A 16,368-nucleotide genomic window follows, 5' to 3' on the forward strand; every position below is an offset into this window, starting at 1 on the left:
TCCTAGGACCGGTTTCATGGAATCACCCCTCATCAGCCAGGCTAGCTTAAATCCAGTAGCGCAGTGAGCACGGGGCCCACGTTTGGGCATACCCTTCCCCACTGAGGCCTTGTTGGCAGAGATCCGAGTGAGGTTTAAGGCTATGGAGGACCACTTAAATGCATTATAGGGTAGGCCGAACGGCATGGGCAAACGCCTAGACCAACACCAGGCCCGAACCGACGGGACAGAGGGACACTGGCATAGCTGAATCCACTACCACTGGCAAGATGGACCTTTTCGTGGAAAAATTGCTGGTGGATCTGTTTGGGGAGGAGGAGTTTGACTGCATTCCTCTAGGAGCACCCCACCAGTCCCTAGCCCCCCCTGGGGCGACGCCTCAGCCTAGAATTGTATGAATGCTAAATTTCTGGGATAGAGACACTGCACTTCACTTGGCATGGGAGCGGGGTCAGGTTCTATACCATGGAGCTACTGTCTCCTACCCCAATTTCACCCCGTTGGTCCAGGAGGCACGTCAAAAGTCTACAGAACAAACAGCAGCACTCAAGGATCTGGGACTGCAATACGGTATGTTGTACCCAGCCCACCTTCACATGGATGTTCGGAGTAAACCACAGTCCTTGGATGCTCCCACACACGTGTTGCCCTTCTGTAAGAAATATGCCAAGGAGCACCGACCTGGTCCCGGAGATTTTCAAGCGCTTTCTCAACAAACAGCTCGGACTGGTTTCCCCATGGACTGATAGATGGGAGTTGTCCCGGGATGGTCACTGTGTTTCTGTCATTAAGGGGACGCTGAAGCAGACCAGATTGTTATTTTATATATGCAATGGGGGGGGGGGGGGATTTCCTGTTGATACGTTGCCCACCCTTTGAGGTGTAAACCGCAGTGATTACACTGTTTGCATTTGTTTTCTTTTGTATTGCTATAGAATGGGGTTTCGCAGGGATTTTTTAGACTAGGATGGGGGTGGTGTTGGGGTAGGGGTTGTTTTTTGCAGATATGTTAGTGTACCACATTAGCTGGTAATTCCTGGTCATGCCCATGTCTCCTAACATGACGACCAAAGAGGTGGAGGTCACATTTAGGACTTGGAACATTAGCGGTATTAATAATCCCACAAAGGGATAGCTGGTCGTACATTATCTGATCCTCCAGGGGGTTAAAGTTGCAGTTCTCAAGGAAGCATATCTCCCTCCTAGAGCCTCCCTCTCATATGCCTCCGCCTAGGGCCCCCACCTATATTACGTACTCGTGTGGAGTCTGCATTTTAATCCACCGATCAATTCCTTTCACACTCACAGACTGCCTCAGTGGCAGTGGGGGGGGGGGGGGGGAGGTATGGGGCAGTGGTTGACCGAGTGGCGGGTAAGAAAGTACTGCTGCTAAATATTTATGTGCCAAATGTAGATGCACCAGATATCTTCTGGGAGTTGCTGGCAATGCTGGGGAGGGTGGATGTAGACAATGTTATACAGAGGGGCGACCTTAACTTATGCATTAACCCTGCTCAGAACTCAACGGCAGGTGGCCCAGGTGGGAGGCCTGCACCCTTCAGGTGTTCTAGATAAGTGCCACGTTCTTTCTTAGAGATGCATGGCAGCATATGCATGCCCAAACATTGGGCCACACCTTCTATTCTGCACCACATGGTATGTGGGCACGCTTAGATTATTGGCTGCTGTCTACGACATTATTACATGAGTACAGTGAAATTGCCTTCTGTGCACACTGTCCCATCATGCTCCTGTGTACATTGTGTTCAACTTTCCCTTCCCAGGGGGTGCGGTGTAGAGGTTTCCAGGTAAGGCCTTTCTAGGTGCGGCGTTCCGCGAAGAGCTCTGCTCGGCCATCACTGACCATTTCGAATTCAACGTGGACTCCGTTGCCACGGAAGCCACGTTCTGGGAGGCCTTTAACCCTTTGAGTGCTCATGACGGAGCGGTTCCGGCATGAGCCACGGTGGACGTGTGCTCAGGACGGAACCGCTCCGTCATGGCACCCACCGCTCCCCCCCCCCATGGGCAGCCCATCTAGTCCCCTCAAAAGGGGGATGGCAGCGGAAGAGTTTACGCAGCCACCTCGACCCCCCCCCCACAATCCCATGACGTCAGCGTGCACAGCACGCCCAGACGTCATCAGGAAGCACTGGAAGCCATTTGCTTCCAGGCGTCTAGGAGGAGCAAGGTAGGTTTTCTTGCTCCTGGGGGGTGGGGGGGGGGGTAGGGATTTGGGTTATATTGAGGCATCAGGGGAGTGGAAACAGTTTTTCCTCTCCCCTGATGTCTCAATGCAGGGCATTCCTGCTGCACAATCGCGCACAGTGTCGCAGGAATACCCCCACTAGGCACCAGGGATGTCTTGTTTATAAAGGAAGTGACTCCTTGGGCAAGGGTTGCTTCCTGATGGGGCCAAATATTTGTACGACTTTTCTGCCCCCCCTGGGGACAGATTGCCTGAGTTTTGGGGTGTTTCTGGCCCCAGGGTGGGGCGGAAAATCCCACTAGTGCCAGGGATATTTAAAAAAATAAAACGGAAGCCACCCCTTGGGGGGGGGGGGGGGGGGGGAGGGCATATATTTTTTTTAAATGTGTATGGCTCTTCTTTTGGCCTGGAGAAAGCTCCACTAGACACCAGGGACCTCTTTAAAATTAAAATGGAAGAGACTCCTTGGGCAAGGGTCGCTTCCGGGGGGCATATTTTTTCTATATGTGTCTTCTGCAGATTGGTCCTTTTTTTTGGCCTCTATGCCCCCAAGGTGGGGCAGGGCAGAAAACCCACTAGGCACCTGGGATTTTGTTTTGTGTGTAATGGAAGCAATATGGTTGCTTTCAAGGGGTAAAATTTGGTTAATGTTTTTTCTGCCCCTCCTGGGGACAGATCTGCCCCTTTTTTTGGCCTTTCTGACCTAGGCGGAAGGGGGGAGGCAGAAAACCCTACTAGGCTCCATCGATTTCTTTCTTTTGCAAGGGGGGCACATTTCTGTCTGCGGTTTTCTGCCACACCTGGAAGACAGATCGGCCTGGCAGACAACCTCACCTGATCCCTTGGGCAAGATCACCCCCCATTTTTCTCAGCCCTATTTGAAGGCCCATCTGGCAGATTGACCATTTGGGTAGTGACATAGCGTGTTATAATGTTAAATGTTTTATTTCTTGTGAATTGCAATTGTAATGCTTTATTTCTCCCTTTTTGTTCTAGTTCAAGGCTTTTGCTCTGTAGACTGTTCCAGGTTGCTGTTTCGTTACTGGTGGTTCTGCTGTTTGTATAGCTGCATGTGTTTGGTAAGAGACTTTTTGTACAATGTAATGAGTTTCATTTCTCTGCATGAATGTGTTTTTTGCAAATGGTGTAATAATAGCAGTATGTTTGGCTGCTGTTTGAGTTGCAAAAACTTTTTGCATTTTTGCTTGATGTTTATTTTGTTGTCTTGTGAGTAATTGGTTTTGTTTTTTTCTTTCTAGTGGGATATCATTGGTTTTTGGTAGGTGCTTGCGAGTGTAGCTGTCTCTTGCAAGTGAATTGTATAGTTTGAGTATATAGATCTTTGTGATACAGGCACACATATTTTTACTTACTTATTTTCCAGTGTTGGTTGTTGTTGACTTGTTTGTGCAGTCTCCTTTCTTAGTAAGGATAATGGCTAGCCGCAGGATTACTGCTCAGCAGGTTGTTGGTATGCTTTTTGAGTTTTCCTCTGACCATGGTTCAGAGACTGACTCTGCATCTGAGGCAGAGGAGGGAGTGGAAGATTCAGGCACTGAGTTTTCTCTCCACATGGAATCATCGGATGATGAAGCTACTCTCAGTGTGGTTGAAGCTACTCTTAGTGCAGATGAAGTGCCCGTTTTAGAGGAGGACATTGATGTGCAATAGTGCAGCAAGAGGCATCTGGGCTGCAAGGCTTCCCGTTGGAAGTTATGACCTCTGGGTTTTTGAGGGACAACAGTGCCACCCTTCGGCCCCACTCTAGAGCTACCCGGTGGACTCCCACAAATCTGGAAGAGATGAAGAAGTTCTTGGGTTTAACTTTTTTGATGGGCTTGCTAAGAAAGCCATCAATGTCTTCATATTAGTCTTCTAGTCCCTTGATGGCAACGGCTATATTTCCGGCAGTCATGAGTCGTGATAAGTATTTGCTTCTGCTTCAGATGCTGCATTTTGTCGATAAAGGTTTATCGTTGCCACGAGATCACCCTGATTATGACCGTCTTTTTAAGATTGGGCCTGTCATTGATCACTTTGTAGATCGATTTTCTGAGATCTATGCTCCAGGGAAAGAAATAGCAGTGGATGAGTCTTTGGTCTTGTTCAAGGGCCGCTTGGTTTTTAGGAAATACATTCCTAGTAATAGGGCACGCTATGGAATTAAGCTGTATATGCTGTGTGACAGTAGGACTGGATATGTCTCCAATTTCAGGGTGTACACCGGTAAGTAATCAAGGATTAACCCCCGTAGTTGTCCGTCCACTTTTGGAGTGACTGAGAAAATTGTGTGGGAACTTGGTAGAGGACTTTTTAACAAAGGTCACCATTTATATGTAGATAACTTCTACACTGATGTGCGGTTGTTCAAGGAATTGGCCAAAGTGGACACTGTTGCTTGTGGCACAATGCGCTCTAACCATAAACGTTTCCCCAAATAACTTGTTTGCCAAAAGCTTGTGCGGGGACAGTGCAGTGCGTTTGCGAGGAACTTCTAGCTGTGAAGTTTTCAGACAGGAGAGATGTCTGCATGCTGACTACCATCCATGATGAAAGCACTTCACCTGTGACTATTTGGGGTCAGGTTGCTAAAGCACGCAAACCTGTGTGCATTTTAGACTAGAATAGGCACATGGGTGGTGTTGATAGAGTAGATCAGAGGTTTGAACCTTACACTGCTCTTCGTAAGGCTTACATTTGGTAAAAGAAGCTGGCTATCCATCTTTTGCACTTGGCAACCTTTAATGCTATTGTTTTATTCAAGGATTGTTGTCCTGAGTCAAAGATGACTTTTGCTAAGTTTCAGGAGTCGGTAATAGGCAGCCTTGTTGTAGTGGAACAGGCAAGTGTTCCTAGAGTTGGAGTGTGGAGGATGTGGCTAGATTGAAAGATCGCCACTTTCCTAATCACCTTCCTCCCACACCCTCCATATACTTTCCCAGTAGGAGATGTAGAGTCTGTTGGTGAAGAGGTACGCGGAAGGAGACTCGTATGTACTGCCCAGAGTGTCCTTATAACCCTGCGATGTGTGCCTGCTTGTTCTAGAATGACCCACACGCAAAAAAATGTATAGGAGCATCCATGAGTGGTAAAGTGAACTGCCTGGTCTCTATTGTTTTATTTTTCTTGTTCAGTTTCAAGGTTGGCATTTGTGCGATGTATTTAGTTTCAGATTTTGTGTTAGTAGATTTGTATCTATTTGCAATTTGTTTGTGTTTTCTGTTTTGTATAACAAAATCCTAAATGTGATGGCGGTGTGTTTAGGCTGAAGCTTGGCTGGCGGTGTGCGGGGACTGGCACTCGGCTGGCGGTGTGCTTGGACTGGCGCTCGGCTGGTGGTGTGCGAGTAGGGACTTGCTGCTGGTCACTACACATACTGCTAACCAAACGCCACTCCACGCGATCCGTGAGCTGGTGTGGTTGCTGTGTCAGGAATGTGGGTGTGTAAAAGTGATGGGCCCTTGAATGGCACTGTCTGCTGGTGCGAGTGTTGTAATGTGCTGGGCCCGCGGCTGGCGGTGTGAATGGTTTTGTATGCGTCACATGTATGAAAGGTGTATAAATGGTCTGTAAAGAGGTTGGTGCCCTGTCGTGGCTTTACAGCTCACGAGCTGCGAGTCAATGGTTCCGTTTCTTGTCCTTTCAATTATTAACAGTGCATTTCATTTTTGTGAAATCTCTGGTTAATACAACTGTATATACTGAACCATCACTCACCCTCGTGCCAAATCCAACCGGGATGAATGTGTGCTTGAGGAATAGGTGGTTGTGCAGTAATTTTTGTCTTTGTCTCTCTGCCAAGGTGTACATTCCATCTAAGAAAAACCCACCAACTGTAGATATGGTCGTAAACTAAACACCCATGGGAGTACATGGTGATGTCTCTCTTGTGGATCCCAACAAGTTATCATACCCACAATGTCCTGCAAACCTCAAAATGTGACTGTCACATTTTCCTTGCATTATTGTGCCAAAACTTTCACGCTGCAGAAAGAAACAACAAATTTCCTACCCCCTAGTATTTCTCCAAGTATCCCAATAGAAATGGTACCTCACTTGTGTGGGTGGGCCAAGTACCCACAGCAGGGAAGGGCCCAAAACCTATTAAGGCGACATCAAAATTACCTCTCACAAACCAACCTGGTTTTGCAAGGGGGGTCCCATGAGTTTTTGGCCCCGGACTCGGCGGCCATCTAGGGAAACCTACCAAACCCACACATTTCTAAAAAGTAGACACCCGGGGGAGTCCAGCGATGTATGGCTTGCGTGTATCCCCCAACAATCTCCTACCCAGAATCCAAGACAAACCTCAAATTTAGCTGGAAAAAAATCACTTTTTTCCTCAAATTTCTGTGAGGGAAAGTTCTAGAATCTGTGTGGATCCACAAATTTCCTCCCACCCAGCGTTCCTCCAGGTCTCCCGATAAAAATGGTACCTCACTTGTGTTGGTAGGCATAGTGGCTGCAACAGGAAATGGCCCAAATCGTACTGTCGAGACTTCAAAATTACCTTTAACAAAACTACCATGTTGGGGGGAGGGGGGTGTGCATCTGGGGTTTTGGCTCCGGGCTCAGCAGCCATCTTGGGAAACTATCAAACCCAAACATTTCTGCAAACTAGACACCCGGGGAGTCCCATGAGGTATGGCTTGCGTGGATCCCCAACGTGTTCCTACCCAGAATGCCCTGCAAACCTCAAATTTAGCTGAAAAAAAATAAACACATTTTCCACATATTTTTGGGTGGAATCACCGTGAAGGCACAAATATCCTACCCCACAGCGTTCCTCTGAGTCTCCCGAGTAAAATGATACCTCACTTGTGTGGGTGGGGCAAGGGCCTGTGACTGGGAAGAGCCCAAAACATAGGGATTTAGGGTATAGCACCGAGAATTCTAACCTCTACATTAAAAAAAATAAGGTATAATTTTACTCAGGAACCTAAGGAGAACGCTGTGGGGTAGGACATTTGTGCCGGCACGGTGATTCCACACAAACATGTGGAAAATGTGTTTTTTCAGCTAAATTTGAGGTTTGTAGAGCATTCTAGGTTGGAAAACGTCGGGGGATCCACAGAAGCCATACCTCATTGGACCTCATTGTGTAGTTTTCAGAAATGTTTGGGTTTGGTAGTTCCAAGATGGCAACCGAGCCCGGGGCCAAAACCCCAGGTGCCCCCCCAAAACCAGGTAGTTTTGTTATAGGTAATTTTGAAGTCTCCACAGTACGATTTGGGCCATTTCCTGTTGCAGCCACTATGCCTACCCACACATGTGAGGTACCATTTTTATCCGGAGACCTGCGGGTATGCTGGGTGGGAGGGAATTTGTGGATCCATGCAGATTCCAGACCTTTCCCGCACAGAAATTTGAGAAAAATGTGATTTTTTTCAGCTAAATTTGAAGTTTGCAGGGGATTCTGGGTAGGAGAATGTTGGGAGACCCACGCAAGCCATACGTTGCTGGACTCTGGGTTTCTAGTTTTCAGAAATGTGTGGGTTTGGTAGATTTCCCTAGTTGGCCGCCGAGCCCGGGGCCAAAAACAAATGGGTCCTCCCTTGCAAAACCAGGTTGGTTTGCGATGGGTAATTTGGATGTTGCCTCAATAGGTTTTGGGCCCTTGCCTGTCACAGGTACTTGACCCACCCATGCAAGTGAGGTACAATTTTTCCTCAGAAGACTTTGGGGAACGCGGGGTGGGTGGAATTTTGTGGATCGACGCAGATTCCAGAACTTTCCACCACAGAAATGTGCGAAAAATGTCTTTTTTTTTTTTTACACATTGAGGTTTGCAAGGGATTCTGGGTAACAGAACCTGGTGAGAGCCAGTCAAGTCACCCCATCCTGGATACCCCTGGGTGTCTAGTTTTCAAAAATGTATATGTTTGCTAGGTTTCCCTATGTGCCAGCAGAGCTAGGGTTCAAAAACTAAAGCTAGGCACTTTGCATAAAAAGGGTCAGTTTTCACTGTAAAAATAAAGTGTGTCCACAGAGGCGGGGCCCGGGTACAAATGCACGCCACAGCGCGGGAGCAGACAATTTGAGCTTGTGTCATTGCTGCGCGGACCGCTGCTGCATGTGCTTCACTTTTTAAAACTTTCATGTAACTGTAATACCTTGTATTTAATATTTTTAACAATTGAAAACTACTCACGGCCTACTTAGCACAACCCCTCGACCTCAGCCAATCCCACCGTGAGGGGGAGGGCTCAGAGCGGGGCCCGGGTACAAATGCATGCCGAGTTTCGATCGGTATACTGTCTTGATCAGGTGTGATCAAGACCGTATACCGGTCGAAAAGCGTCACGAGGGTTTATTAAGTAAATAAATCCCATTTTTGTTGAACTATCACCGTTTCTGCCCGAGAAGGTGCTGCATTGACTTTTGTATGTTTGGATTATTAACCGGTTGACTCCGCCAGTTAGTGCGCCACCTTCCTTGGGCAGTGGTTCCCATGAGTTATTTGCCTATGGATACATGTACACATAATATAGACATACATATACACACACACACACACACACATACATAAATATAAATATATACACACACACGTATACTTTCAGACATTGCCTCTGGGGAACAGCCTGACTGCTCTGTGCCAAGCTACCAAGGGGGTGAGCAAGGTTATTTTTGGTGTGTAACTTACTTAGTTTCAATCATGTAAAGGAGAGGGAGAGAGAAGGGAACTGATGATCCATTCAACTTCCAAAAGTCATGCAAAAAATCAATAGGGGAATGGATCACTTGTAACCACTCTACCAGGGTTTGTTAGTTAGTGGTTCCTTCTTAAAAACCCTCATACACATACAGAACTGGAAATGGAAAGGGGCGGTATATCTTGGTTCTCCGCCTATACGTAGCGTGACAGCATAGTCATAAGGTTTGTTCGGTATGCTGACCTCCACCCGGAGGTTAACCACTGGTATTTGCAGTAGTGTCCAGAGAAAAAAAAGTTTAAAAATGTTTGTGGTAAGGCGAGATTAAAATTCTTCAAACATCCTCACTTGAGTGAAAATATTTATTGGTGGGTGGGAGTTTAAAGAAGTTAAAATGGTGAGCGTGTGCTTTTAGACCGTGTTACCATGTCTGTCACACTGAAAATGTCCATTTATACGGTCGACATGTTTCAACCCCGTTTGCCCAGCCGGGTCTAGGGGCTTTCTTCAGGACCAGAGAGAGTAGATCTGTGCAATTACAATTTGTATTGCACTTCTCAGCAGGGTTAATATTAGCCAGCTGTGAGGATTAGGTCAACAGTACCTTTAAAGACACTCGTGACCGAGGGCAGAGCAAGCACAAGCAGAGAACATCCCATGCTGCAGCAAGCTGGGGCATACTTGCCGAGCCCCGAAGATGCCATATCGAGGAGACCAGTGCTTTAAATGGGACAGGATTCAGCTGTACGGAGTACCGGCACTTTTAAGATTGAGCTTGGGCAGTGCATGCACTGCTCTGCGAGGCATGCTGTATTAGGGTATGGCCCTAAAGTTCCGCCCATATTTTTCATTGGCTTGTATCATTGTCCTTTGTAAATGCTGGCTTCTGATTCGTTAATGGGCTTGTTAGTTCCTCCTTAGTACCACCTTGTCTTCATTTGTAACCTCCCATGAGGACTGGCCATTTTACTTTGGTTGCTACACGGTAGTCTTTTTTAGTTTATATGTACTATTTTCTTTAATGAGTTTCTCCTACTGCAGGCACGACATTCTTTCCTGCAACATGCAGCGTGCCATGCGCACTTTCACTTTCCAAGCAGCCAATGACAATGGCCGCCCACTTCTTTGAAGTGAAATAGGTCTCGCATTACAAGAGTCAATGACATTGCCTTTTATTTATGTGTTAATTATAAAAACAGATAAGTAAAAGGCATGGTCATTTACAATGCCAATAGATTAAACTCTCACAAATGAGACCAATTGCATTGCAAATATTTATTAGTTTTGTCCCCTTGAGTACCGAAACTTCTAGAACAAATAAGAGTACCGGTACTCCTGGTGATCCAGCAGTGGCACAGGCACCAGTGGGCACAACGTATATTCAAATCATTCCCCAACCCAAGGATGAACCACGCACGGAGCACCTGCGCCATGATTCTTGTTGCACAGCCCCAGCCTACCTATACATCCAATTAGCTGCAGCAAGGTGGGATGTGTAGGGCTGCAGCAAGGTGGGATGTGTAGGGCTGCAGGCTGTTGCAGGCACAATCTTGGTCTGTCCGAGTCTGTGTGCCTGTCTGAGCCTACCTCTGCTGTTCGGTCAGACTGTCCTTGTGCCTCCCGGCCTCGCCTGAGAGAACTTAATCCAATTCACGTCAGCTGGCTCGAGGACCAGATGACTACCACACAGCTCCAGGACTCTCCGTTGAACGCCAGGAGGAAGCAGGAAGATTAAGAATTCCGCCTTTTTCTGGTAAACTGCAGGAGACTAGTTCTGCCTTGGCCATTGGCGCTGCAGCTGCGTTTCTTTGCAAAGTGACACTTTCTAAACAACAATGAAAGCTACAAACGGTTATGTCTTTAACCTTCAATGTGTCTATGCATTGTACTTCAAGAATAAAATGGGGGTAGCCAGCTATATGTGCCTTGTGCAATGAAAAGTTTGCACTAATTTGAACAGTGTCAGTGAATATCCCTCACACACCAAACTCTAACACAAGTTACGAGCAGAGCTGGTCTTTAAGATTGCACACTGAGCAGGAAAATGTGCCCCCCTTGCTGATGGTAGTGAATGAAATGAGGCAGCGGGAGGGGGGGGGGGTCCCTTTTCTGTTCACTGGTCAGTCCCTGGCTAAGCAGTGAGTGACTGTCCAGTGAACATAAACATCTCTGATGTCCCCCTGCTCACCCAAATCACGAGAGCTTAGTTACCACAGGCTGGTGATGGCATTCATGTGCCTGCAGTGTTGAGAGAGTGAAAGGAGGGAAAGGAATGGGGCGTTAAAGACATCGCCCATGGTTTAAAGAAGGATTAAAGCCGTTTTAAACGTGCAAATCAGAGAGAAACGAAACGAGCACTCGGGGACTCGGACAAGGACGGAGCAAGAGGACATGGCGCTGCTGTTGAAATAACCTTAATGCACCCAGCTCAATGCGCCTCTCAGAATATGGGCTCCCTGGGTCTGGTCCCAGCTGACCCATGCTATAGGCCAGCCCTAGTTACCGGAGCGGTAACATTGCAGGGGCAGCAAAAGAGCTGCGGCCTAATGTGCAGAGCTGCCAACTTTCGAACTGTAGACCAAGGTTTGATTCACGGGTTTGACTCAATATCCTGTTATTGTGGACAGATTGATCGTTTTAAAAACTCTGCCCCAAAGAAATTGACAAGGACACGGACAGTAGTAAGTATTTATTAGGAAGTCGCCATTTAATTCAGGAATTCGGTGACTCAAATTCCAACATCGTTCGGGACTGCCAAATCGTTTTCTGAAGGGTTCATTTAGGAGTTGCGGCCCCATCAAGCCCAGATGTTGATTTTGTGTGTGCCTGAACATAGGGTGTCAGTCATATTTATTGCCTGGTAGAACTGCTGAGATGATTCCATGTCTCCACTTTTCGCCCAACATTCTTACAATGCATGCAGATTTCCTAGATATAAAGCCTGAAAGGTTAGCAACACCGTCCTGTCCTAACTCAACGCCCCCCCCCCCCCTTGCCATGAGTCCATCTGGTGAGTACCTGCACATATTTTTCCCCATTGAAAGCACTGGAGCAGACAGTGAACTATGAAGACGGGAGGGCCGGAGTGTCTGTATCTGCAGTGATGCATAGTCCCAGGAAGGCAAAATAAGTTATATACATTTGTATAGTGCTGTTATCATTAGTGTAGCACCAAGGCACTTACTTAACCAATGTGCCCCGAGTCCAGTGCTAGGATTTCCTTCCAGTGGTTGTATATGGTTGTTTAGCTGTGTAAGGTTAGGAGAGACATGTTACGTGTCTAGTTTACAAATGGATGGTTTAAGTGGAAGTAACCTGCGTCGGATCCTGCTAAAGATATTTGTAATGTGTTACAAATCGCTTCAAATATATGAGAACATGGACAGAAAATTCCTGTTGTGTATCTACATGTCAGATTCATCGCTTAGCAACAGCTTTATTAATAAAGTCACTGTAACCCAATACAAACATAAAATAACCACAGGTTGGTAAGCAGATCTCCATGTAACCACGGCAGCGAGCGACAGAAGCAATCACGGCAGACACAAACAAGCACCCACAACAGTAAAAGAAATAAACCCACTCGAGCGAATGACTGACACATAGGCAACCACCCACATCAACGACAGACAACCACCAAGATGAGAGATGCAGAAGCTTCTGCAACAATGACAATCACCTTCATCAGTAGCAGACAAACAATCACCCAGTGCAGAAAGACCACCACACACATCAGAGAGCGGCAACAATCACCCAGTGAGGAGCAAGGCCTGTTAGTGAAATATGAAACCCAAGTAAAGAAGGAATTGGGGGCTTTGTGAGCACACGTTGAGTGTGTAAAGGAGTGATCGTGCAGCAGGGAATGGAGTGCCGGATCGAAGGAGTGAGTGCCTAGGAGGGATGAAAGTAAGCTTGTCGAGTATGCAGGCTCCTGAGTTTGCGGTAGAGGTCAGAAAGAGGATTACACAATTTCGTGTTTCAGAAAGTTCTACCACCATCACGGGAGCCTAGGTCCTGCAGCCTCACTCACCACTGAGCCCCTTACCTGACCAGAGGCGCCTTCTCGTGCACAGCGTCGGTGAAGCAGCAGCAGCCCCCCTTCCAACAGTCGAATGCGCAGAACAGCTCCTTCAGCCCCATGGATCCTGCGGAGACCCGAAGAGCAGGTCAGCGAGAGCAGCAGCCAAGTGACCACACAGAAGGACCAGTGACCCCCAGAAACAGCGACGCACCCAGTCAGTGGCTGGAGACTCCCATAGCAACAGAGACTGCCTACCGCAGTATTTTTACCAGTGCCTCCCCAGGTGCAGAGAGACACCGTCCAGAGTAGCCTCAAAAAATACTCGGGGGGCTTCCCAACTCGAACAGCAATTACCAGATACCCCACAAGGAGAAAGCCCAAAAGGCTCGAGACCGAGCTGCGTCCAGCACGCAACCAATGACAACAGGCTTCCAGACTGCAGAAGACCCCCGGCTGCAGTAACCAACAAAAACCCAATCCCGGGGAAGCAAGAGAGCAGGGAGACCGCGAGGTTTACGGCAAAACAGAGAACCATGGACCCGTACAATCAGTGAGGGGGGCGCTCGTACAAGGATGACCGTCTCGGGAGCGCGAGAGAGCCCGGCGGCCACCGAGTGACAGCCGAGTCACTGACAGCTCCCTGCCGTGTCCACCGACACTACCTGCAATCCTGGTGTGGTGTTTAACTAGGATTTGCATTGCGCAAGCGCACTAAGCGTACTAGGAACTGAGCGCCCGGTCTGCCTGACTGATGTCTCTGCGGGGAGATTACCATGCAGAAGAAACAAAATACATCCTGAAACCTTACATTCTTAGATAGGGCTAGGACTGCAGGAGTGAAAATGCCACCACCAACACACACGTACAAGCCCGATGAGACAGAGCAGCTCGGAAGGGAAGCAACACTCCGTGCCCCATCCAATCATGAGGGAGGCGACAAAAGTGCATTTCAAGGCACTTTCCTAATTAAAATGTCCCCATTCGCATTTTACACTGCTGAGAAGTTACTCCATGGCATGTGTGACACAATCAGCCAGTTCTCGCATTTTCAGCCACAGTACTGGTTTGTAGTTTCGCTCTGCTATTGAAATCTGTGGCTTGTTACACCCAGGATTGCTGCTGCCCGCGTCCCACGCAGTGGGACATCAGCAGGGCAGCTCTCTAGTGGCCGCCCGTCGCAGCCTTCCCCCTTCTTCTGCCTCGCGCGTGAGGCCGCGCCCAGGGGGGAGATCTCCCAATGAGTGTGCAGGTGGGCCGTTAGGGGGGCGAGGCTAGCCCCCCCCCTACATAGGCGTCCCTCTCGCCCAGTTCCTCCTCTGCTTCCTGCGCGGCTCCTGCCCGGACACGCGTAGATAGACCCTGTCAACTATGAAGGTATGAACGAAATCATAACTGGGGCTCACAACAAATCATTTGATAAAATAAGACGTTTCATTTTCAAGCCACTATGGCGGTGCCACGAATTACCTATAGCACAGCAACACCGGTATAACAAGGACTGTAGGCAAACCTATTGACCCTTTCCAGCAGCAATAAAGTCCGAAAGCTAGCTTCTATTCAACAAGCGAGGCAATTGGATACGCTGTCCCAGTGGAGGGCAGGAAAAGATTGGGATGGACAGCGGGACTAGTATAAGACTCTATCGTCCAATTAATGTAGCTTAATTTGCAAGTAGAAAGGCAAAAACGAGGAGATGTTGCTAAGATATGGGTCAGTTTGCAGTAAACAATAGGATAATACCATGTGAAAGGAAGCAAATTTATATACCCGTGATGTCAGCTTGTGTTTATATACGTAGGTAAAGTGGCTGACTCACACGCTACCTTCACCCTGCTTGTTGTGCTGTAGCTGTTGGGAACACAATTACAAGCCAGGAAGGCACTTAATTTGGCCAATTGAAAAATCGTAATAAGATTGCAGGTCCATAAGTGCCTAATTCACCTATGCCTTGTTCCAATGCCTTATTTCCCAGCGTGAGAAACAGATTTAGGTGTTGCTCTTCTCGCTCAGCCTTTCTTGGATCCAGGGAGTTGGGAAACATTCACAAATTTGGGTCCCCGAGCTGAGAGATGTATTCTTCGGCAGCTCAGTCAGTCATATTGAGAGTCATGATAAAGACGTCCGATTAGCAGTTGCATTAAAAAGGTTTTGCCCAGCCGAGAAATCATGCAATCCTCGCAGTAGCCGCAGCAACTCAGGAACCATGACGCTATCTATACATCACATTTGTAGATAGAGTGGAAATTAAAACCTTCGTGCTAGGATATGAAGGGAATGGATGGATTGAAGAATTCAGCTATGGTTCATTTCTGGCTCCATATGCAGGTGCTAGATCTTCCCATAATTACGTTAGGATGATCTGCTGTGGCATCGCTTAGAAGGTTAGGAACACCAGTCACGTCTAAGCTTACGGCAGTGGGGCCAACAGACATCCGTTGTTAGTCTGCCCTGGGCTTCTGAGTAATGTTGCAAATTAATGCCGTCGTTTACGGGTTACAGAACAGGACCCCTAATTTAGCCCATTATAAGCTGGCTCGCAGGGGCAGGGCACATATAACAGCAAAGGGAGGGGGGGGGCTCTGGTAGTGACGGTAGCCTCCCCAGAGCTGTGGCAGAGTTACAGGGCGATCTGGAGGTAGACGGGTACAGTAAGGGTACCTCTGCGACAGGCGGTACAGTAAGGGTGCCCGAGCCAAGGTCCACGAGCCGAAGGGGGTTCTGGGAAGACCGCGACGGCGCCCCGTTAGTCCTTCGGGCGGTTGGGGGGCCTGACCAACCGGGGGTGTGCCACAACACGCTCCGCCCCTGTCAGAAGGGGCGGGAGTAGGAAACAGATCACGTGACCCAGTGGATGATCTGAAAATAAATATGTGCCGCACTGCCGGGCATCGACCCACCGTGCGTGCCGGCTCACCAGGCGGGCGGAGCAGCGAGGGGCTGCTTGCCCTGGATCGCCCGTAAGATAACCCATTTATCGTCATACTTATGTTGTATGAAATAAACCTGCAGCAGTTCTTCACCCACAATGAAATTGTCAGTGTAATCCTTGGGTGACGTCTGTGCATGCGTGTTGTATGAAGCGGATGACGGTGTGGTCACTATGCTGCTGCCCGCGTCCCACGCAGTGGGACATCAGCAGGGCAGCTCTCTAGTGGCCGCCCGTCGCAGCCTTCCCCCTTCTTCTGCCTCGCGCGTGAGGCCGCGCCCAGGGGGGAGATCTCCCAATGAGTGTGCAGGTGGGCCGTTAGGGGGGCGAGGCTAGCCCCCCCCCTACATAGGCGTCCCTCTCGCCCAGTTCCTCCTCTGCTTCCTGCGCGGCTCCTGCCCGGACACGCGTATTCCCACCCTTTCCGCTTACCCGGCGTGGCAGAGACAGCGCGTTATTGGAATGTTTTAATGTTTTTCTTTTGCGTTGCAGGCGGAGTTACAGGGCGATCTGGAGGCAGACGGGTACAGTAAGGGTACCTCTGCGACAGGCGGTA

General features: G+C 48.5%; 1 protein-coding gene across 2 annotated transcripts in view; it reads right to left on the reverse strand.

Moving 5' to 3' along the window:
* MREG (melanoregulin) overlaps positions 1-13,716 on the reverse strand; it is a 152,994-nt gene extending 139,278 nt beyond the window's left edge. The window contains exons 1-2 of one of the 2 annotated variants that reach the window (XM_085645001.1): positions 13,695-13,716; positions 12,911-13,010 (exon numbers count right to left, since the gene is read on the reverse strand). In XM_085645001.1, the coding sequence (XP_085501127.1) occupies positions 12,911-13,005 (95 nt within the window). In that variant the 5' untranslated portion in view covers positions 13,006-13,010; positions 13,695-13,716. Of the gene's footprint in view, positions 1-12,910; positions 13,011-13,431; positions 13,579-13,694 lie in introns of those variants that run through there. The other variant, XM_085645000.1, reaches the window with a different exon arrangement.
* Positions 13,717-16,368: the final 2,652 nt, after the last annotated feature.

The sequence above is a fragment of the Triturus cristatus genome, chromosome 3_1 (assembly GCF_964204655.1).
Source record: "Triturus cristatus chromosome 3_1, aTriCri1.1, whole genome shotgun sequence".
NCBI classification, from domain to species: Eukaryota; Metazoa; Chordata; class Amphibia; order Caudata; family Salamandridae; genus Triturus; species Triturus cristatus.